Genomic DNA, 25,391 nt, shown 5'->3' with positions numbered 1-25,391 from the left:
TTCTCATTATGATGGATGATTAAGGGAATTTGGGCTTTGTTTTTACTCTTATTTATATTTCTGTGAAACAGGAAGCCATGGCTGGATAATTTCATGTTCTTAACCCCCCCTGGAGTGCTCAAAATTGTAAATATGAATGGGAATATACTTCAGTGATATTTTACTCATAATAATTTCTAGGGGTACCAATAATTGTGTCCAACGTGTATTTGAGAAAAACATTTATTTCATAATGATATTTTCTCCCATTTTCAATTGTTTTAGTTCAATGAAAGGTTAGATTTTTGTGATTTAAAAAAAATAAAAGATCAAAAGGATTAATAATGCAGGTTTATTTTCAGGGCCTTCTTTGATCATATTTACCAAGGGTACCAACAATTCTGACCACGTGTGTATATAAAAATTTATCCTTGCTCTTTCAAGCTTTAGAATGGGAGTAGGCGGGTGTTTTTGTTCAACAGTCCAAAAGTAGTCAAATAAAGCGCACGCATCCATAATAAATCGTACCTCATACGGCTCCAGGGGTTGAGTAAAGGCTTCCTGTAGCTAATCGATGCGCTTTTGCAAGAAACATATATGTCAAACATAATAAACAATTTTTTCACTTCTGCTGACTGTCCTGATTACTTGCAAGCCGTTCCGACGGATGACGTAGGATGTATGCGTCGCACGCGCCTCTGAGATATGCTAGTCTCGCGAGTTTGTTTACAGGAGCAAAGGAAGCAAAGCTTTCTTTACAAAGGAAAACCAGTCTCCTCTTGGCTTATGTCAAAATCCTCCGACATTAAAACATGGGCTAATTTTCATTTTTGGGTGAACTAACCCTTTAACATTACTGAATCAACCTGAATATATTAGGTTACACCAACAAAACTGAATGTAAGAGTAAGATCAGGTAGAAAAAGCTCTTTAATGTAACAATTGCAGGTTACCACTTTTTACAGTGTTGCTTCTGACCAAGATACGAGTTTATAATCCATAACAATGCTTCCTTCAGTGAAAAGGTCCATCCCCTGTTATCCTCCCACATCAAAATCCACCCATGCAATGGTTGTTGATTTGTGCAGATTTCGCTCCTGATTCAGATCAGATGGCTTTTGACCCCTTGACTAAACTATAATGCAACTGGCATCTAGTTCCTGTGCAACATTCTAGTTCATAGAATCCGACAGTTTGTACACAAACCCTGCTTTGTTCCAGAAACTAGTTTTTCTGAGAAGGTTTTACAGTTTTGTTTGGAAAAATCTAAATTAACTTCATAAATTAACTAAATCAGGCAAAAATCGGGTAACAACTGCAGTGTAGCAAACATAATTTCGATTATTGAGGTAGTGATAATTATAGCAACATTTGAGCATCAGTTTAACCTGTTTGATGTCTGCTATTTTGGACCAAAGGCATGCTATTCAGCTGACGCATTATGTCCAACAATTTGAAGTAAACCACACATTGACTCATAAAGCTGCTGCTGGTAAACAGCGAATTGTTTTTCAGTATTGCTTGTCCACATTTTATAAACATCTTTGGGCTTGTTGTTTCATAAATGTAGTTCATAAAAATGATCAATGTATTTGTTTTTTTTAAAAGGCAAGTGGCTTATTTTTTTCAGATACAGTTTTTCTAGTGAGATCTGGCAACATTGTTCTCTATGGAGAAAAATGTATGGGATTTCCCCAAGACCACAGGGCTGTTGAAAGAACCTGGAGAAACAGGAGAGAGATCGTATCTAAATGTATGTGTGATTAAAGACACATATGTTTGTTTCTGTGACTTTCTAGCATCCAATGGCACCCATTCTCAAGCTACCATTTTCCAGAAAAGAGATGTCACTGCATTATCAACTAGTTGTTCAGTTTGGTTCTGTTCACAGATAGGACTGTCACTTTAAATGTTTGAGGAGTCATTTCGCTTGTGGAATGTGAATATCACTGACATACAGGAATTGATTGGTTTGTGTGTGTAGACTGTGATTCAACTCTCAGTAGAGGAGTGACAACCCTATTGAGCTGCTGTGTGTGTTTTAATCACCAACATGAACACAAAACACTCCTCCAAGATCTTAGTGTTTCCGTATCACTGGCGTGTCACGCTTCAGTGTCAACGGCTGTCATGATGAAACCTGTTTCAGAAGTGTGCATGAGTCACAAAGTTTAGGGCTCATTGTTTCCTTGTACTTCTACAAATGACACAAATCCAAACCAACAGAGCACATCAGTGACCTTACATCCCAGTTCATATTAAACTACGCACTGGAGCAGAGGTTTTAAAACTGGGCTCTAGGGATCCCAGGGGTCAAAAGGGTGCTGTTGGTATGTGGTAAATTTGAGATCTTACTCATTTTTAGGGCTGTATAAGCTATATGTTTAATGCAGTAATTTTTATTACACTGCTTTGGAACATTTATTGTAAAATTTTCTTTTCAGTTAATCTAAATTAAATTTTATAATGTTTCTCTTCAGTTTCTAAGTCTAGGATTCACAGACATTTATATTATACTTTATTCACAGTTCATCTCTATAAACCAGCAAAGTTTTGGTCTTGTATTTGGATTAAAGAATTAGTTCACCCAAATAGTTCAATGTCTGTGTGCCTGTGTGACTGTCTGTCTTTCTTTTCTGCCTGTCTGTCTGCCTATCTACCTGTCTATCTGTCTATCTACCTGTCTATCTACCTGTCTGTCTGTCTGTCTGTCTGTCTATCTACCTATCTGTCTGACTGTCTATCTACCTGTCTATCTACCTGTCTGTCTGTCTGTCTGCCTATCTACCTATCTGTCTGTCTGTCTATCTACCTGTCTGTCTGTCTATCTATCTACCTGTCTGTCTGTCTGTCTGTCTATCTACCTATCTGTCTGACTGTCTATCTACCTGTCTGTCTGTCTGTCTGCCTATCTACCTATCTGTCTGTCTGCCTATCTACCTGTCTGTCTGTCTATCTACCTGTCTATCTACCTGTCTGTCTGTCTGTCTATCTATCTACCTGTCTGTCTGTCTGTCTGTCTGCCTATCTACCTATCTGTCTGTCTGCCTATCTACTTGTCTGTCTGTCTATCTACCTGTCTGTCTGTCTGTCTGTCTGCCTGTCTGTCTGTCTGGTCAGGTCTATCCCAAAAATTCTTCCAATTGTCTATGAAATCTATGTTATTCTGCGGGCACCACTTAGACATCCAGCCATTGAGGGACGACAGTCTGCTATGAATCTCATCACCCCGGTAAGCAGGGAGCGGACCAGAGCATATTACAGTGTCTGACATTGTACTCGCAAGTTCACACACCTCTTTAATATTATTTTTAGTGATCTCCGACTGGCGAAGTCGAACATCATTAGCTTCGACGTGAATAACAATCTTACTGAATTTACGTTTAGCATTAGCCAGCACTTTTAAATTTGCCAAGATGTCAGGTGCTCTGGCTCCCGGTAAACATTGGACTATGGCGGCTGGTGTCTCTATTTTCACGTTCCGTACAATAGAATCGCCAATAACCAGAGCACTTTCATCAGGTTTCTCAGTGGGTGCATCACTGAGTGGGGAGAACCTGTTTGATGTTCTGATCGGAACAGAAGAGTGGTGTTTTGACCCGCGACTAGTTCGCCTCACAGTCACCCAGCTGCCCTGCTGCACGGGCTCAACCAGAACCGAACAATGTACAGGACTCCCTGAGCTACTCGCATCCAAAGCAGTATCTACAGCCCTCACATTCTTACTGTCCTCAACTAAAGTTTGGATGCGTGTCTTGAAATCTTCTCTGTCAACTATTTCCCTGCATTTATCTCATGTGAATCCCTCATCGCCGACAGAGAGAGAGAAACTGTACATGTGGCAAACAGTGCAAACAACAATAGCAGGAGAAGAAGCCATTACTCACCGTGATTGAAGAATGATTCGCTTACCACTGTTGTTTGATGAGAGAGAAATGAAACGGAGCGAGAAAAAAAGAAAACAATAATAGGTGCAAATAGAAACGTGATAAAAAGAAAACAATAATAGGTGCAAATAGAAACGTGATAAAAAGAAAACAATAATAGGTGCAAATAGAAACGTGATAAAAAGAAAACAACATGGAACCGCAAGTGACAAGCTAACCGGCTAACGAATGCTAATGCGCTGCACGTGCGCTGCACTCGCGCTGTACTCGCGGTTTTAAAAAACGAACGATCAATTTAGTTAGATTAGTTTGATAGATATTACCAGAAATATGGTGGGAATTAAGTTATATATTATCACTTTAAACAACAGAGAGTGAAAGTAAGATAGAGAAAAGCGAAGCTACACGGAGCTACAATCGCAAACCTCTCAGCAGCACGACAGACAGAAGCAATCGATCACAATGCCTTCATTCTTGTCTTCATTTTGTACACTAGATCTATCATTTCAAACCTAACAAACTTCTATTTATCAATTGTTCTGCTTTGATATTTTCTGTCATTTGACACAAAGGCAGTGTGTGGCTGAAGTGTTTAATCTTTATCTCACATACTCTACTGTATAGTAAGTGCAGTGGGATGCAGCCTGATGTTTTTGTTCAAATTTTGTTTACAGTACATTTTCAACCATAGTCAAATGCTGCCACCTGGTGAAGAGAGTTTGACAGTTCATTTCTTTCTATCTTTTCATCTTTTCCCTAAAATGTTTATTTTTGTTTTGTATAACTGAAATGTTATTTCCTACTAATAGCGTTTTTGCATTGGAAGTTTCTCTTTTTCTTGTTGTTCATCCTGCATTCCGCTGGTTTTATTTGAGGCAGACAGTCTTGGACCACTTGACTTTCTTTGAGTTAACACTTAATGATCTCTAATCTCAATTTTTTGGTTTGTCAAACAGTTGCCCCTCCGACCCAAGAGAAACAGGAAAGCGGCTCAGGTCTTGACTCGGCTCTTGATGACGATGACATTGATGAGACGTCCCTCTTCCAGGAGATCGACAGGGAGCTGTCGAACCTGTTGAGTGGCCTGACGGCTCGGAGTCAGCATGCTGCGTCTGGACAGGACTCGACGTCAGGAGATGCCGTCGCCACCTCACCCATGATCCCCTGCAACGGGCAAGACGAAACCTCGCCGTCTCAGCTGGATATGGCCAAGCAGGGCCTGGACGTTCAGAACGGCCAGTCTGAGTTATCAGGAGACTCCCTGCTGTTTGACTTGTGGTGCGAGGCGCTCATAAAGGACCCCAGCTCAGTTATGGCAGCCACAAACGAGCTGAGCTGCTTCAGCTCTGGGCCCAGTCGAGACCCCAGGAATGCACCCGCTTGCCAAAATAAACCTGACACCAGCCCGACTCCAGCTGCAGCACATGGAGAGCAGACCTCAGAGGTGCCCTCCCAAGAAAACACTGGAAGGGAGATCGAGGGCAAGAGGGCCGGGTCGCCCAGTAGGACAGACGACGACCCCTCTGCAGAACTGGCAGACGAGTCTCTAGAGGAATCCAATAAAATTCTGGCTGAGATCCCGGGCATCTTTAGCGGCTTTCTGGAGGGGGCCAAACTGCAGGACAAGCCGCCAAAGAAGCTACGGTTTGTGGAGAGCAGGGCGGAGAGCCATGTGAACGGAGAGATGCAGAACGGAAGGCACCAGAGCTGCAGCGTGGAAGAGGAAGTGACTCTGGACGTGCAGCACACAGAAGCCATAGGAGTGCCTCAGGGCATGACCCTGAGACCCGATCACAAACCAGCAGAGAACGGCTCAGACAGGTACAGTACCTCTGCATCGCAGTCCTCACTTGACAAAAGCCTGTTAGATAGTAGAGAGAGACCGCTATTTGGCATGAGCAAGCTATGTTATATGATACTTTTGTACTTTTAAATCAATAAAAAAAAATAGTACACACCAGTGGGATTAAATTGGTGTTCGTTCAACAGGAAACAACGGTGTTCACAGGTAAATTAATTCTTTATATTTTTATAATCAATATTATTAATAATTATTAATATTATTAACAACAAGTAATAGTTTTGTTTTCATAAATATTTTTATGTAACTATTTATAGAACTATTTTATTATTAAAATGCTTTAATACAATTTTAACGGTGCATATGTTTTTGTAATTTTTAAAAATTGGTTATGATGTGGAAAAATCCAAAATAAAACAATTAAAAAGTTATTTTGCTTATTAGTTATCAAAGACATTAACATTACAATAATCAGTACGTGTTTCTTATCTCTGTTTAATAGCAATATAGTTGTTATACATTTGGTAAAGAATTTGGATTTAACATTTTTAAATGTTCTAACACTAGCTCTGCATTGTTACTTAGACAACATTTTAAATCTTACAAGTGACTGATTTAAACACTACGTGCATGTTTGATGTTTTTTGTATTATATTAAAATATTAATATATTTATAATATGCATTTTTTCTTGATATGTTTGCCATCCTGGAATTCCTGACTGACTGTTGCATTGCATTTTAGTACTGCCAGAATAAAGAAGGCAGAGTACTGCTAACACTTAGAGCACTGTTTACTAGTAACTAGTTGCTTATTAGTATGTGTATTACTAGCATATTGGCTGTTTACTTATAAAGCACATATTAATGTCTTATTCTGCAAGATCTCTTTAAACCTACCCAACGGAAAACTACCACAACAACTACTGAGAGAAAACTCTTGCATCTGTGTTCCCTAATCTAAAGTGTTACCAGCATAATTTATGAATAGCTGTTATGTAAGGGGCACACCTATGATGCCTATGTAGGCAACTCAGTATGGTAAGTAAAAGCTGTCTAGAATGAGAGGTATACTCAGCTGCACCTTATGCAATGCAAAGTTCAAGCGTGCTGTTCATCTTGTTACTTTTTATATTCAGTTCTCTAATGCATCTGATTATCGGTTTCACTTCCTTTATCCTTTCTGCCTGGTCTTCGTAAGAAATTAGCTAGCACAGTATAGAGGAAGCATTGTGTTCACTCTGAGGTGCTAAGAGGAACGAGGCTTGTGGTTTTATAATGGAATTGCGTTTTTTCCCTCAACTTCCTGTGGATGATTCTCATGAATTTGTCCAGAACATATCGGGTCATAAATAATGTTTTGCAGAAAGAAAACAATGTTTATTTTATTATAATAATAATAATAATAATTCAGAATAATATTATTCATAGTAATTAATTGTTCATTACAGAAGAAAATTTTGTCACTTTATTTTAAGGTCCAGTTCTCACAATTAACAAACCAGTAACTATGGCTTTTGCCTCAATAAACTGCTAATTAGCTGCTTATTAATATTTAGTGCAGTAGTTGTTAAGTTTAGGTATTGGGTAGGATTAGGCATGTAGAATATGCTCATGCAGAATATGTGCTTTATAAGTAATAAACAGCCAGTATGCTAATAAGCAACTAGTTAATCGTGAGAATTGGTCCCTATACTAAAGTGTTACCAAAAATGTCATTACTATAACCAAGCCCAAAATTTTAGTAATACAATCAATCAATCAATTAATCAATCAATAAAGTACTTAGATAAGTATTTATGTCATTACATTATTTAATTAATTAATAATTAGTTACATTTATATAGCGCTTTTCTGGGCACTCAAAGCGCTTTACATAGAAGGGAGGAATCTCCTCAACCACCACCAGTGTGCAGCATCCACCTGGATGATGCGACGGCAGCCATATTGCGCCAGAACGCCCACCACACACCAGCTTATTGGTGGAGAGGAGACAGAGTGATGAAGCCAATCAGTGTATGGGGATGATTAGGAGGCCATGATGGTCAGAGGCCAGGGATTTGGCCAGGATGCCGGGGTTACACCCCTACTCTTTTTCAAAGGACATCCTGGGATTATTAATGACCACAGAGAGTCAGGACCTTGGTTTAACGTCTCATCCGAAGGACGGTGCTTTTTACAGTATAGTGTCCCCCTCACTACACTGGGGCGTTAGGACCCACACAGACTGCAGGGTGAGCACCCCCTGCTGGCTTCCCTAACACCTCTTCCAACAGCAACCTAGTCTTCCCAGGAGTTTCCCATCCAGGTACTGACCAGCTCAACCCTGCTTAGCTTCAGTGGGCAACCAGTCTTGGGCTGCAGGGTGATATGGCTGTATTTGATTGAACAATCTGTAATTATGCTCATTTAAAAAAAACACTGTATCCCAGTAATAAAAAATCATGATAAGAATCAGAATCAGAATGAGCTTTATTGCCAGGTATGTTTGCACATACAAGGAATTTGTTTTAGTGACAGTAGCTCCACAGTGCGACAGAATAACAGCGACAGGACAGGACACAGAAAACAAAAAAATCATGTATAAATATACATAATGGACAATATGCAAAATAGCACAAACACAATATACAAAATAGACAATTCAGTATGTACAGGTATGTTAGGTGCAAATTTGAAATGTAATAAGTATGTGTTAAATTAAAAAAAAAAGTATGATAGTGTTGTGTGTTTCATGTTTATTGTTAAGAGTTCAAGTGTTCATGAGATGGATTGCCTGAGGGAAGAAACTGTTCCTGTGTCTGGTCGTTCTGGTGCTCAGAGCTCTGTAACGTCGTTCAGAGGGAGTGTGCTGGATGTGAGGGATCCAGAGTGATTTTACCAGTGCTTTTGCTCACTCTGATATTTTGTAAATTTCCTACCGTAAATATATTAAAACTTAATTTTTGATTAGTAATATGTATTGCTAAGAACTTCATTTGAACAACTTTAAAGGCGATTTTCTCAATATTTAGATTTTTTTGCACCCTCAGATTCCAGATTTTCAAATAGTTGTATCTCAGCCAAATATTGTCCTATCCTAACAATGGAATCAATGGAAAGATTATTTATTCAGCTTTCAGATTATGTAGAAATCTCAATTTAATAAAATTGACCCTTATGACTGGTTTTGTGGTCCAGGGTCACATATGTTGTAGGAAATTCTCGAGTTGTATCTTTGGAAAAGGACTTTAAAATAGGCGTAGTTCAGACTGTCCTGAAGTCAGCTTCTGTTGAGTGAGATGTGTTTGTCTTTCTGCCTGCTCCAGGTGTTCTGAAGGTAAATCTGCTCCAGGTAAGAGTGACGCCACAGATGTCTTCAGCTACCAGTTTGAGAGCATCCTGGAGTCGGAGCGTCTGCGAGGGACTCTCTACAGTAGCTTGGACTCGCTGGACGATCTGTCCAACCCTGCACCTGAACCCAGCTCTCACAGTGCTCCAGGAGCCTCGTTTGCCTTCGACATTCCCCTCACTCCCATGATCCAGCAGCGACTCAAGGACAGAAGTCTGTTCCTGAGCTCGGACGCTGAGGTGCTTAGCGTCGCCGCCACGAAGGAGAGCGGCCGGGCAGCTCTGGAGGTGACCTCTTCGTTTCTTTCAGCGGGTTGTGAGGACGCAGGAGCAGCTCTAGCAAACGGTTTAAACGACAGAGACCCCAGAGACTGGCTGCAGGGCTGTTTAAGGTAAGACCAGACAGTTCAAGGTATGCTGAAAGAATGGCTGACAACTCTTTGACTTTGTCATGGTTGCGAATATCACATGCAGTCTTGCACGAATTGTAAATGTGTAGCATTCTTAGCACTGAGCACTGTTTCGTTATGTTATTTTGCAGAAGAGTTTGCATACAGGAGAAAACATTGAGATGATTATGTGGCTTGAGATGATTATGTGGCGCCCTCTGCTGAAAAGTATTTTCCATTGCATGCACTATTTCAGACCAGGGTTATAAGAGTTAACAGTCAAACTTTATTTTAAGGTCCAATTGTTACCATTAACACACCATGACTTTTGCCTCAATAAACTCCTAATTAGCTGCTTATTAATAGTTAGTAATGTAGTTGTTAAATTTAGGTATTGGGTAGGATTATGGATGCAGAATATGTGCATTACAATAATGTAATGCCTTTAACTGAAAATTGAGTGTTTAATCTTATTTTTATACATTACTGACACTCTATCCTCCAATCTGATACTGTTAAGTGTTTTGACACAATCTGTTTTGTTAAAAGCGCTATATAAATAAAGCTGACTTGACTCGACTTGACTTTATAAGTACTAATAAACAGCCAATATGTTAATAATAGGCATGCTAATAAGCAACTAGTTAATAGTGAGAATTGGTCCCTATACTAAAGTGTTACTGAGTTAACTAAACCTAAAAACATTTTTGTTTCATACATGAAATACACATAATCTGAGATAAAATTATGTACTAAAATAACTACAAATAAAAGTGAAATAAAATAACTATATAAATGGATAAAAACTATATTAAAAATCTCAATGACACAAAAACAACTCTGGTTCAGAAGGGAATTTTTCAAGATATTTAGACAATAACTGTAATTCATAAATAAGAGATGATTTTCAATGCAAAAATGACAATTCTGTTGAGTGCAAAAGAAAGATATTTTGAAGAATTTGGGTTAACGAAAAAGTTGACAGTAACTGCTGACTTCCATAGTAAGGAAACATTTTTAAATACTATGGAAATCGATGGCTACCATCAACTGTTTGGTTACCCACATTCTTCAAAATATCTTCTTTTGTGCTCAACAGAAGAATGAAACTACAGGTTTGGAACGAGTAAATAACAACAGAACTGTCGTTTCTGGGTGGACCATCCCTTTATGGAGTTAAAGTGAAAGGGAGAACATTTATAGTCAATAAGAGTTGTAAACCTCCAGTGACAAGAGTGCTAGAGAGCTTTAGCAAGCATTAGCAGAGCTCAGCTTCAGACAGAATCACTGTCACTGGAATCTGGTCACGTTGGTTAGCATTAACTACAGGCTGTTTATGATTGTAAAGCAGCATCTCAGCTTGCTGCATCAATACAGAATGTGGTGTGTGTTCATTTTACATTAGCATCCAGCAGGGCTCATCCAATCACAGTTTCACACTCAAGAGCTAAATGTTTACTTATCAGTTAAAAATGACATTATTTGACTTTCATTACATTTAAATTTATTATCACCAGATATGTTTCTTGAGCCTTATTTATTCTGGTGATTATTTTGAAAGCCACCATTTGCAACTATTCCTTAAATTACTTTTTAATTCCAACTTTTTAAATCAACTGTAATAATAATTTGTCATATTAACTGGAACAGAAAGCAGTAGATCTTAATGCAGTACAATGAAACTGCTTAATTTAGCGGATGTTGATACTTTCATATTGATTTGATTGTTCACAGTTTCAGTACACTTTTCATTTTATACCTGATTATGCTTCCTCTGTGAGCAAACACGGCAAAATATTGACGTGACGAACGCATTTAAATACGGCAGTAAACTCACAAATCATAGTAATGTTTTTATGTCTTGTGGATGAAAACAAGAAATGCGGATCCCTGTGATTTAACCTGTTTAGCAAATTAGCAACAAGAGATGTATTAATTATTATTAGAGCTAGTTATTTTTTTAAGATAAGGCTTTTCAAGTTTGTAAATGCGAGGATGATGCAGTCTTATTTCTGCCAAGGAATAAAAATATTTAAAAAAGGTAATTGCAACATTTTATTTCACAATTCAGACTTTTTTCTCAAGAATTTGGATTTCTGAGAAAAAAGGTCTGGATTGCGAGATGTATTTGGAGGGGGAAAAAATCACAAGAAATCACAATTACCTTTTTAATACAGTTTTTTCTGTGATGGAAATAAGCTTACAGTGGTGTGAAAAAGTGTTGGCCCCCTTCCTGAGTTTTTATTTTTTTCCATGTTTGACACACTTTAATGTTTCAGATCATCAAACAAATTTAAATATTAATCAAAGATAACACAAGTAAACACAACATGCAGTTTTTGAATGAAGTTTTTTATTATGAAGGGAAAACAAAATCCAAATCCAAACCCCACACCACTGTATATGAAGGAGCCACAGGAGGAATTCATAAAATTTAGGGTAGCTATATACAGTAAGTTTGGGGTCAATAAGATTTTTAAATTCGAAAAGAAGTCCCTTGAACTCACAACAGCTGCATGTATTTGATCAAAAACACTGTAAAACAATAATATTGTGAAATATTACTGCAATTTAAAAAATTTGATGTGAATCTTCAGTGTCACATGATCTCTCAGAAATCATGTTAATATGCCGATTTGCTGCTCAAGAAACATTTCTTATAATCAGCTTTACAGTATGTAGACGGGGAAATAGTTTGTCGAAATAGTGTCATTCTCCTCTGGCCAGACAAAATCAGCAGTTTAAATCTAGACTAAAGCAGAGTCAGATTGTGCAAAGGACTCATCATGTTCCTGTGGTCTCGTCCCGATGGCCGTCTAGGAGACACGGTCTTCACTGGGGATCAGTCTCTGGGGCTCATCTAGGGGTCCTGGTCTCCACTGATGTTCAGGGCTGTAGAGGTCATCTCTAGGTGCTGATCCACCATCTGATCTGGATACGGACTGGATTCGGGTAGCTGCGGTGATCTCGGAATAAGAAAGAAACAGACTAATATTAGCGTAGATGACATTCTTCTAACGATGTAACAAGTACATCGGGTGTTTTGGGAAGTGTTCCCGGTTCTAGTTGACCTAATTAATGCAGCCTAACAATCATTTAACGGATTTGAATTATAGAAATGCAATAGTGTATTATGTGTAAGCCAGGTTAAAGAGATGGGTCTTTAATCTAGATTTAAACTGACAGAGTGTGTCTGCTTCCCGAACAGTGTTAGGTAGATTGTTCCAGAGTTTGGGCGCTAAATAGGAAAACAATCTCCCGCCCGCAGCTGATTTTGATATTCTAGGTATTATCAAAAGGCCAGAGTTTTGAGATTGCAGCGGACGCGAAGGACTATAATGTGATAAGAGCTCACTCAAATACTGAGGTGCCAAACCATTCAGGGCCTTATAGGTAATTAGCAGAAACGTGCAGAACAACCACCCCATAAAGCATTATAATAATCTAGCCTCGAGGTCATGAATGCATGAATTAATGTTTCTGCATTTGACATTGGTCGTAATTTAGATATATTTTTAAGATGGAAAAATGCAGTTTTACAAATGCTAGAAACATATTTTTCGAAGGAAAGATTGCTATCAAAAAGTACGCCTAGGTTTCTAATTGATAACGAAGAATTTACAGAGCAGCCATCAAGTATTCGACAGTGATCTAGGTTATTACATGCAAAAGTTTTTGGTCCAATAATTAACACCTCTGTTTTTTCAGAATTTATCAGTAAGAAATTGCTAGTCATCCAGTTTTTGATATCAACTATGCATTCTGTTAGTTTTGCAAATTGGTAACTTTCATCAGGTCGAGAAGAAATATAGAGCTGGGTATCATCAGCATAACAGTGAAAGCTAACACCATGTTTCCTAATGATATCTCCCAAGGGTAACATGTAAAGCGTGAAAAGTAAGGGGCCAAGTACTGAGCCTTGAGGTACTCCATACTGCACTTGTGATTGGTATGATACTTCTTCATTTACTGCCACACATTGATGGCGGTCAGATACGATTTGAACCATGCCAGTGCACTTCCTCTAATGCCAACATAATTTTCTAGTCTATTTAAAAGAATATTGTGGTCGATACTGTCAAACGCGGCGCTAAGATCCAGTAGCACTAATAGAAAGATACAACCACGATCAGATGATAAAAGCAGGTCGTTTGTAACTCTAATGAGAGCAGTTTCAGTACTGTGATATGGTCTAAAACCTGACTGGAAATCCTCACATATATAATTTTTCTCTAAGAAGCAACATAGTTGTGATGATACTACCTTTTCTAATATCTTTGACAGAAAAGGGAGATTCGAGATCGGTCTGTAATTAATTAATTAATTCTTTGGGGTCAAGTTGTGTTTTTTAATGAGAGGCTTAATAACAGCCAGTTTGAAGGTTTTTGGGACATATCCTAATGAAAATGGTTAATAATAGGGCTGCACGATATTGGAAAAAAATTACATTGCGATATTTTTTTCCCAACGATATATATTGCGATATTGAGAGCCATCAATCCAGGCTAAAGTCAATAATTACCATTCCATGATATTAATAATTTCACTAATAAGCAAGCTTCATTACAAGTGACAAAAAGGTCACTTAATATTTTATTCCAAAATTAGAACATTTCTGTAAACACAAAAGCAGAACACATTTTTAAATAAAAAAGCAGCTTTGCACCAACCCCCCTGATTGGTTTACAACAATATAACTTAAAATAAATATATTTTTTATAAAACAACTTATAAGCATTTTGGTTCACAATCTTTTGTTTTTAAGTCAACTTTTCTTAGCAAAAGTGCCAAAGTAAAACAGTGTTGGTCATCATCATAATCATGGCTAAACAAAATGAAATAAAACTTCTAAACTGAGTATTCTTTAGCATGATCATGATCATGCATGCTTATGTATGCTGCATGCTTTGCTTACTCAAGGTTTTTAGCTAAGAACACAAGTCTATCAACCTTTGCAGGCTTGAGACAGGTTCGTTGGCAAGTGACGATGTTGCCACTAGTACTGAAAAGTCTCTCTGACGGCGAGCTTGTCGCAGGAATACACAGGTATTTGCGGGCAAGTCTGGCGAGATGAGGAAAGCTTAGTTTGTGTACTTTCCACCATGCAAGTGGATCCTCCTCTTTGTCTATTGGAGGTGTTAGCAGGTAAGTGTTTAACTCTGCTTCCAAAGCATCCTTTAGGGTCAGAGAGGAATCACCCTTTGCTGCAGTTTCACTCTGTTTAAAGAAGCTTCCCAATGACTTCTTTGCTTTCTTTGCCTGGGGTGCACTGGTAACGTTGGGCTCCACGTCAGTGCTGCAGCTTGATTTCTCCTGGCATTCCATCATCTGTGATGCCACTCTGGCCTTAACTTGGGTCTTCTTGTCTGCACTGATGAAGTCCATCTTGAACCGGGGATCCAAAAAAGATGCCATATCTAGCAGCTTCTGAATATCATCATCTTCGTATTTCTCGTTGAGGTAGTCCAGCATCTTCTTCTTTATGTTCTTGGTCAGGTCTGTGTCTTCCTCTCGCATTTCCAGTAGTGAAGTGTTGAAGAGCTGAAGAACTGGCTTTACAAAGGAGACACTGATGTATTCATCCCCTGAAAGTGCATCAGTGAAATCCAGCATTGGGCCCAGTGACTTGCTTACAGATTCCAGGACATCTATATCTTGCCAGGTTGGAATTAGATGCCGCAGCTTCTTGTCTGCAGACAGGACCTGAGTTAAAGCCTGCTGCTGCTCTAATATCCTGCTGATCATCATCTGTCTGGAACCCCATCTTGTTTGGCATTCTGAGATGAGACAATGTGATGGTAGATTGAGTTCCTTCTGGACTTTTGCCAGGGCATCGCTGGCCTTCCAGCTGTGAGAGAAGTGGCTCACCAGCTTCTTGCAGACTCCTACAGCACGATCAATGCGGCCATCCTTTTTCACTGCATTTTCTAAGCGGAGAAAACAAACAAAACATTGTGAACTTTAATTATTGAAGCACACTGTTTTATTTCAAACAATAAATGAAGAGCTCTTTTCCAAAACGCGATAAACGCCAATAATAATTTCCTTGTTTAATACTGCAAGATGCAGTTTCTTTCCAAACCCCAATAAGCGCCGAACTTATTTTTAGCCTAAACGCGAATTTGGTGAATGTTCTACGCAATCCAACGTGGCTGCTCTCTTAACAGATATTTGTTTGTTCATTAGGCTTTAATTCCTCAAAATAAGTAAAAAATCTTATTCTCTCTCTCTCTCTAAGTTTTCAGTGCTGATGCAGTGACGCGTTGATGTAAACGGCACCTAAAAGCTGTCACAGAGAACCAACAAAAGTAATGATTAGGAATATGTAAAATATTGCAATGAGACATTTTAATTGTTTATTAATAAAAAGTGTTTTCTGTGTTGGCTGCAAAGATAAAGTTGACGATACTGACTCGCGATCTTCGCAGTAGTGAACGCGCCGGAGAAATGCACATTTCATACGAATTACATAGTTTTATTTTGTTTTGAATGGTTCTGTTTAAAAGTAGAGATTTCTGTAGATAATAGATATAACGTTATTTCTATTTTTTTTTTTAGGTGTATGAGGCGAGTAGGCTACCTTGAGTTTCGGTTCATGGATGATAGTTTAAGTTCTAGTTCAGGAGCCGGCGCCTCCGTGTCCTGATTATCTATTGTCTGCTATTACTTTTTATTTATTAAAAGGAAATTGGATAATGAAACACTGATTGAAATTAAGATACAATTAATGCAAAACGAAATTAGCTTTAAATAAAGGCTTTGTGCTTTCTGTTTGAGGTCTCTGTGAAAGTTTTAGTGCCGCTTTCAGAGCGGCCGCGTCCGTTACGGAGAACTGTCACGTAACATAGTTTTTTCCTCATAAATGCGAACATGAAAAATAAAAGACAAAAGACTTTTAAAAAAAGACAACCATCAATTTTTGGGAAAAATTTATGGATTTATAGTTTTGAAAAGAAAAAAAATTAACTTTGAATTTATCAATAACAATATAGTTGTTTGATTTAATAATCATTATTCAACATGTTCAGACTGAGCAAAAAAAAAAAAAAAAACCCACATATGGGTCTAAGTAAAAAAAAAAAATTTTCCCTGAAAACTATTGAAATGGAGTTATCGCGTTTTGGAAAAGAGCTCATCAAATGTGCTCATAAAACTATTTTTTGCCACTGATTCAATAATAAGTTGTTTAAAATTAAATGTTTAGTGTCTGTATTTTTTCTTACGTTTTAAGGCTCTACGTACACATGCAACAAATTCAAGTTTTGTCAGGTTCAGGACAGGTTATTAAGTAAAACAGCTGAGTAAAAATGTATATTTATTTAGGATAAAGATCATGGTCATTACTCACCAACTGCAAGATGCAGTCTGTGGCCGAAGCACTGTAGCCTGGTCCACTTGTTCAGATCGGCAGCTTTCACCATGTTCGCTGCATTATCTGTTGTTATACAGACTTGACTTGTCTCATCTAAGCCCCAAGCAGACACCGCTTCTCTCAGGGCCTCTGCGATATTCTCGGCTGTATGACTTTCCGGGAAAAATGCCGTCTGCAAACAGCGACTTTTTAGCTCGAAGTCCTCTGTGATGAAATGGACTGTCAGACTCATGTAGGGCTCCGTTGTCCTGCTGGACCACAAGTCTGTTGTAGTTGCATAGTATTCCACGTGCGACAGTTCTGCTTCAATCTTAGATTTGCATTTTTCATACAGCTCTTTTATCGCAACTTGGGAAAAATATGTGCGGGATGGTATAACATACCGCCTGTCAAGCGTTCGGATCATTTTCCTAAATCTCTCTTTGGCGACGGTATTTAATGGCAACATATCTTTAGCGATATGAAACGTTATTGCGTCTGTTATTTCTTTCTGTCGTTGAGAGCCTTTCTGTTAAGGTGTCACACTGGCAAAGGCATCACAAATATTTGTTTGTTTTGGTTGATATCCAGATTTGACTTTGTATTCGTCGTAAAGAGCTTTGTGGTGCCGTTTTAAGTGATCAGACAAATTGGTGGTGTTTCCTTGTTTTGTGGCCACAACTTTATGACACTCCATGCAAAGTACCTCATTTTGGTCAACATCCTCCTTTTTGTAGCCGAAATAGTCCCAAATAGATGATTTCGACTTTCTTTTTGGTACGAAATCATTTTTTTGCGGCGGATCCTCTTCGTCGCGCATTTTTAGCAGTGAATGTTGGCTGTGAGCGTGAGCGGTGAACAGCGGCACAGCGAACCAATCACTGTGCAGGCACGCGGAACGTGCATGTCACCCCAGCAACAAGACATACAACAAACTCGTGTTTACTGTGTGCTACCCTGGTGCTACCATTCTCTTAATACACCATGGGCTTCTACCCTTCACATCGCATGTTCCGGCGATGTGACTATCGCTCACGCGCACATCGCGATGTCGATGTGAAAACAGAATATTGTTCAGCCCTAGTTAATAATATTCAGAAGAGGATCTATTACTTCTGGAAGCAGCTCTTTTAGGAGATTAGATGGAACAGGTTGTTGGTTTAGATGATTTAACAAATTTATACAATTCTTCATTTCCAATAGAAGAGAATGAGTGGAATTGTTCCTCAGGGGATCTATAGTGCACTATCTGATGCGATACTGTGGCTGACAGCTGCATGGTTACAATTTTATCTCTAATAGTTTCGATCTTGGAAGTAAAGTAGTTCATAAAGTCATTACTACTGTGCTGCTGGGTAATGTCTGCACCTGCTGATGTTATATGTTTTGTTAATTTAGCCACTGTATTAAATAAATACTTGGGGTTGTATTTGTTTTCTTCTAAAAGAGACCTAAAGTAAGCAGATCTAGCAGTTTTTAATGCTTTTCTGTAGGATAGGGTACTTTCCCGCCAAGCAATACGAAATACCTCTAATTTTGCTGCGCTCCATTTTCCGGGATGCTCTCTTTAGGGCCCGAGTGTGCTCATTATACCACGGTGCTGGACTCTTTTCCTTAATCTTCCTTAAGCGTAAAGGAGCAACCGTATCTAAAGTGCTAGAAAAGAGAGAGTCAATAGTTTCTGTTACATCATCAAGTTGTTCTGAGCTATTGGATATGCTGAGGAATTGAGATAAATCAGCAAGATTATTTATAAAGTAGTCTTACGTGGTAGAAGTGATGGTTCTACCATATTTGTAACAAGGAGTTGGCTTTACAGCTTTAGCTATATGGAATATATACAAAACTAGATAATGATCTGAGATATCATCGCTCTGCTGCAATATTTCATGCCACTGACATCAATTCCATATGACAGTATTAAATCTAGAGTATGATTTCGACAATGAGTAGGTCCTGAAACATGTTGTTTAACACCAATGGCGTTTAGAATGTCTATAAATGCTGATCCCAACAAATCTCTTTCATTATCAACATGGATATTAAAATCACCAGCAATTAGGACTTTATCTGCAGCCAGCACTACCTCAGATAGAAAATCAGCAAATTCTTTAATAAAGTCTGTATGGTGCCCTGGTGGCCTGTATACAGTAGCCAGTACAAACATCACAGGGGATTTATCATTAACACTTGTTTCTTTGGATAACGTTATATGAAGCACCATTACTTCGAACAAATTATACTTGAAACCCGACCTCTGAGAAATACTGAAAATATTGCTATAAATTTTGGCAAAACCTCCCCCTTTACCTTTTGGATGCAGTTCATGTTTGTAACTGTAATCTTGGGGGGTAAACTCGTTTAAAGTAATGTAGTCATCTGGTTTTAGCCAGGTTTCTGTCAAACAAAGCACATCTAGTTTATGGTCAGTGATTATATAATTTACAAAAAGTGCTTTTGTAGAAAGGGATTTAATATTCAATAAGCCAAGCTTTATCATTAGTTTATGTGTATTATATCTGTTTTTTATTTGTTGAACATCAATTAAATTGTTACTCTTACTTTGGTTTGGATGTTTTCTGTATTTTCTAGTTCGGGGAACAGACACAGTCTCTATAGTGTGATATCTAGGTGAAAGAGTCTCTATGTGCTGAGAATTAACTGACTTCTGTGACGTGAGGCGGCTAGCAGACGGTCGGTTTAGCCAATCTGTCTGCTTCCTGACCTGGGCCCCAGTTAGTCAAGTACGAACTCTAAGACTATGTGCCATATTTCTAGAGAGAAGAGCGGCACCACCCCAAGAGGGATGAAGACCATCTCTTTTCAACAGGTCAGGTCTGCCCCAAAAATTCTTCCAATTGTCTATAAAGTCTATGTTATTCTGCAGGCGCCACTTAGACATCCAGCCATTGAGGGACGACAGTCTGCTATGTATCTCATCACCCTGGTAAGCAGGGAGCGGACCAGAGCATATTACAGTGTCTGACATCGTACACGCAAGTTCACACACCTCTTTAACATTATTCTTAGTGATCTCCGACTGGCGAAGTTGAACATCATTAGCGCCGACATGAATAACAATCTTACTGAATTTACATTTAGCATTAGCCAGCACTTTTAAATTTGCCAAGATGTCAGGCGCTCTGGCTCCCGGTAAACAATGGACTATGGTGGCTGGTGTCTATATTTTCATGTTCCGTACAATAGAATCGCCAATAACCAGAGCACTTTCATCAGGTTTCTCAGTGGGTGCATCACTGAGTGGGGAGAACCTGTTTGATGTTCTGATCGGAACAGAAGAGCGGTGTTTTGACCCGCGACTAGGCCGCCTCACAGTCACCCAGCTGCCCTGCTGCACGGGCTCAACCGTTGTTTGATGAACTTGTGAAAAACGGAGCGAAAACAAAAAAAGAAAACCATAATAGGCGCGAATAGAAACGCGAATGGAACCGTGAGTGACAAGCTAACCGGCTAACGAATGCTAACGCGCTGCACACGTGCTGCACTCTCGGCTTTAAAAAGCGAACGATCAAATTAGTTTGATAGATAATACCAGAAATATGGTGGGAATTAAGTTATATATTATCACTTTAAACAACAGAGAGTGAAAGATAGAGTTTCAACAGAAAATCGAAGCTACACGGAGCTACAATCGCAAACTTCTCAGCAGCACGACAGACAGAGACAGACAGAAGCAATCGATCAGCGACTGAAAGACTGAATGTACAGAAACACTTTCATGTCACAGTGAGTCAAGCGAATGAGTAAAGACACAAACCCCTGTTATGTCATTTTCTAGAAGATAGTTTCCAAATGAGAGTGACGTCATGCTGTACTAGTTCTGTGAACACTATGTGGGTTTGAAGTGGATTCAGTTTTTATGGGTTTAGAGTGAATTTTTTGTACAACATGGTTGTGATTCCAGTAAATGACTGATCTGTGTGTACAGAAGAAGACGAAACACTCAGAAGACTAATGAGACACAGATCAGAGTTTAAACTGCTCAGAATTGAAGGAGCTCTTGTGTTTTATGGATGAGTGAATGCTTATGAAGCACTCTATTAAACCTGCTGCTGACTGCAATCATTTGTCCTCTCGTGTGCGTAATTTGAGGAACCAGTGGATGTAATATGTGACCGTGGACCACAAAACCAGTCATGAGGGTCAATTTTTTTAAATTGAGATGTATACATCATTTGAAAGCTGAATAGGTAAGCTTACATAAGTTTGTTAGGATAGGACAATATTTGGCTGAGATACAACTATTTGAAAATCAGAAATCTGAGGGTGCAAAAAAATCTAAATATTGAGAAAATCACCTTTAAAGTTGTCTAAATGAAATCCTTAGCAATGCATATTACTAATCAAAAATTAGGTTTTGATATATTTACGGTAGGAAATTTACAAAATATCTTCATGGAACATGATCTTTACTTAATATCCTAATTATTTTTGGCATAAAAGAAAAATGTATAATTTTGACCCATACAATGTATTGTTGGCTATTGTTACAAATATACCTGTGTTACTTATGACTACTTTTGTGGTGCAGGGTCACATGTAATTTGTAAAGCACATTGAGTCTATCATGCACCTAGAGAAACGCAGTCTATCAACAGTGATCAGTAAACATGCATCCTCACCCGCACACTCGTCAGAAATCACGCTACATTTCCTCATCATCAGACCTGTCAGCCCTGCTGTTATTTATAGCTGCTGCGCAGCATCAAACCACAGGCTGCAGCCTCGTGCCCCAGAGCATGATGGATGTAAATAAAGCACATCGCTCCATTCTCACACACGCGTGTGTTCGGCCCAGCCCCCCTCCATCCGGCCGGCCCGCAGATGGAGTGAGACGCCGGAGCTGTGGTGATGAGACTCGCTACAGTAATGAATAAGCACAAACAGAGCGCCGTGTCCTAGTATGCAAGTCAGAGCCGAGCATCTGGCCAGACGGTAGGACACATCACGCGCCGCCGACCGACTCTCATGGGCTCCATAGTGTCCGGCTGCTTTTCCCAGCCGGGCCTGTCCGACGCCGAGCAAGCATCCATCCAGTAAGTCTTGACCTTCAGCTTGCATGAGACACTTCTCAGACGCAGCTGCTCCTAGCGTGTGTGTGTGTATGTGTGTGACTGCAGTGACGTCTCCGCAGCAGCTCTGTCCGCGGTGTGAATGTCCTCTACAGCTGAAAGGTTGAAGCTTTCCTGTCGTTGTGTGATTCTCCCCTCCCTCTTCAGTGGGCTGATCCTCAAGCACATCATAAATGATGAGAACTGGAAACATTAGAATCAATATGAAGAATCAATATGAAGAATCAATATGAAGATTCAATATGAATCAATATGAAGTTGCCTGCATTGTAATATCAGTACTCATCTACTGCTGAGTCAAGATCATTAAAACCACTACATGTGTACGCTGTTCATTTATTGTTGTGTAAGAACTAAAGAATGATTCTATTTTGAGTGCAAATGCAGGCTATTTAATTATATGTTACCCTGGAGCACAAAACCAGTCATAAGTAGCATAGGTATATTTGTAGCAATAGCTTGTAACAAAACATTGTATGGGTCAAAATTATCGATTTTTCTTTTATGCCAAAAATCACTGGGATATTAAGTAAAGATCATGTTCCATGAAGATATTTTGTGAATTTCCTACTGTAAATACACTCACCTAAAGGATTATTAGGAACACCATACTAATACTGTGTTTGACCCCCTTTCGCCTTCAGAACTGCCTTAATTCTACGTGGCATTGATTCAACAAGGTGCTGAAAGCATTCTTTAGAAATGTTGGCCCATATTGATAGGATAGCATCTTGCAGTTGATGGAGATTTGTGTGATGCACATCCAGGGCACGAAGCTCCCGTTCCACCACATCCCAAAGATGCTCTATTGGGTTGAGATCTGGTGACTGTGGGGGCCATTTTAGTACAGTGAACTCATTGTCATGTTCAAGAAACCAATTTGAAATGATTCGAGCTTTGTGACATGGTGCATTATCCTGCTGGAAGTAGCCATCAGAGGATGGGTACATGGTGGTCATAAAGGGATGGACATGGTCAGAAACAATGCTCAGGTAGGCCGTGGCATTTAAACGATGCCCAATTGGCACTAAGGGGCCTAAAGTGTGCCAAGAAAACATCCCCCACACCATTACACCACCACCACCAGCCTGCACAGTGGTAACAAGGCATGATGGATCCATGTTCTCATTCTGTTTACGCCAAATTCTGACTCTACCATCTGAATGTCTCAACAGAAATCGAGACTCATCAGACCAGGCAACATTTTTCCAGTCTTCAACCGTCCAATTTTGGTGAGCTCGTGCAAATTGTAGCCTCTTTTTCCTATTTGTAGTGGAGATGAGTGGTACCCGGTGGGGTCTTCTGCTGTTGTAGCCCATCCGCCTCAAGGTTGTGCGTGTTGTGGCTTCACAAATGCTTTGCTGCATACCTCGGTTGTAACGAGTGGTTATTTCAGTCAAAGTTGCTCTTCTATCAGCTTGAATCAGTCGGCCCATTCTCCTCTGACCTCTAGCTTTAACAAGGCATTTTCGCCCACAGGACTGCCGCATACTGGATGTTTTTCCCTTTTCACACCATTCTTTGTAAACCCTAGAAATGGTTGTGCGTGAAAATCCCAGTAACTGAGCAGATTGTGAAATACTCAGACCGGCCCGTCTGGCACCAACAACCATGCCACGCTCAAAATTGCTTAAATCACCTTTCTTTCCCATTCTGACATTCAGTTTGGAGTTCAGGAGATTGTCTTGACCAGGACCACACCCCTAAATGCATTGAAGCAACTGCCATGTGATTGGTTGATTAGATAATTGCATTAATGAGAAATTGAACAGGTGTTCCTAATAATCCTTTAGGTGAGTGTATATCAACACTTCATTTTTGATTAGTAATATGCATTGCTAAGAACTTCATTTGTTGTAATTGTTCAACTTTATTTCCAGACTCAAGGTCCATTAGCAAAAGACAGACAATACAAACCAAAACAGTACACATTAAAAAAGACAGTTATGCCAATACTTCTTCATAGAGGACTGATATCGCACTTCAGTAAGCCTAGGATTTGTCAACAACATTATAATATTATTATGTGAATTGTCCAGCCGAAAAATAAATTTATACAGCAAATGTCTCATTAAAGCAGGGAATGATTGTACTCTTGCCTTACAGAATAAATCACTTGCACTGCACCATCTTGTTTTTTTCTGCATGATTTTCTCAATATTTAGATTTTTTTTGCATCCTCAGATTCCAGATTTTCAAATTAGTTGTACTTGGCCAAATATTGTACCATATATCACTGGGAAGCTTATTTATTCAGCTTTCAGATGATGTATAAATCTCAATTTCAAAAAAATTCCCCACATGACTGGTTTTGTGGTCCAGGGTTACATATAATAATGGGAATTAAGGGAAAGGGAAATTTCTCGTATTAGGGTGTGCTCATGTTAGCAACATTTCAGTAAAAGACAAAACCATTAAAGTGCGGTCGCATTTACAGCAGTTTGGCAAATTTTGGGGTGAAAAATCCAGTCATTTCAGTAGAACTCGCCATGATTAGAAATTTCACATAAGGGATGTTGATTGCCCCTCGTAAATTCTGCATCGGGTTCAAGTTGTTCACACGAATTCGGTGAAATTTCGCACAGCTCATGCAAATCAAAACAAGCAGCCTTCTGTTGGTCAATGTCGAAAATGTGTGTTAAAACTTAACCCATTGTGAAATCTGTGGGGGGGGGGGATCTGCCTCACGATATTTCCCATCGTGCAAAATCATATTGAAATGATATTTCCCCTTGTGAAAAATTTTACGAACAATGGTAAATGTGAACGCAACTTAAAGGGTTTTTTCTAAACTACATCCTAATATCCTTCAAGATTTTTGAGCGGTTTTAAACTGTCAAGTAAGGCTTTGTCAAATTATTCAAAGCATGTCTTGATAAACTTTCCCTTTCTAGTTTTCTAATGATGTCATTATTGCAGGCAGCTCCGTCATTAATGTGATGTTGTCTGCGACAGACTCTGTGTCTAGCCTCCCGTCAGGATTTTATAGATTGCAGTATTTCGCTGAGAGCACTAAATGCAAATGACTATAATGTCAGTAAGTATTTACTCTGCATAAGTAATGGTGTGTTTGTGAAAAGGGACTGTTTGAGAGGATATTAATTGCTTTTCTAAATCATCATGCTATTTATATTCATCAGCGCTTGTCTTCTGAGCATAAGTGTTGTTCTCAGTAGTGCTGATTAAAGCAGTGCTCTGTGAGGTGTCACCCTTTACTTCCACATGGTCAGACATGCGGACGTAAACAGTGTGTGTGGCAGGTGCTGAAGTCATGTGACAGGCGTCATGGGCTGCTCCAGAGGCTCTCAGCGGCGCTCTGGGTTTGTGTCAGCGCTGGAGGTGTGAGTCAGCACCAGCGGCCCGGTGCCAGGCCTCTGTCTGCTCACTGTCCCTCACACAGACCTGATGCATTTAACCACCCTTCATTTCTTCACTCACACGTTTTTCCCGTTGCTTGCCTGGGTCTCCTTCATGCATTTTCACTGTAAAAAATGCAAATCCAATTTATGAAAACTTTTGAGTCTCAAATATTGAAAAAATTGATTTTCTCGAAAACTACATAA

The 25,391-nt window shown here is 39.2% G+C and overlaps 1 protein-coding gene across 2 annotated transcripts in view; it reads left to right on the top strand.

Annotated features, from left to right (window-relative positions):
• Positions 1-25,391, top strand: part of LOC306864157 (PH and SEC7 domain-containing protein 3-like) — a 152,320-nt gene that overhangs the window by 17,552 nt on the left and 109,377 nt on the right. For both annotated transcript variants that reach the window (XM_079407905.1, XM_079407906.1), the window contains exons 3-4: positions 4,823-5,687; positions 8,974-9,387. In XM_079407905.1, coding sequence (XP_079264031.1) covers positions 4,823-5,687; positions 8,974-9,387 — 1,279 coding nt within the window. The remainder of the gene's footprint in view (positions 1-4,822; positions 5,688-8,973; positions 9,388-25,391) is intronic.

The sequence above is a fragment of the Barbus barbus genome (genome assembly GCF_936440315.1).
Source record: "Barbus barbus genome assembly, chromosome: 45".
NCBI lineage: Eukaryota > Metazoa > Chordata > Actinopteri > Cypriniformes > Cyprinidae > Barbus > Barbus barbus.
Note: the sequence above shows the minus strand (reverse complement) of the source record. Positions and strands in the feature narration are given on the sequence as shown.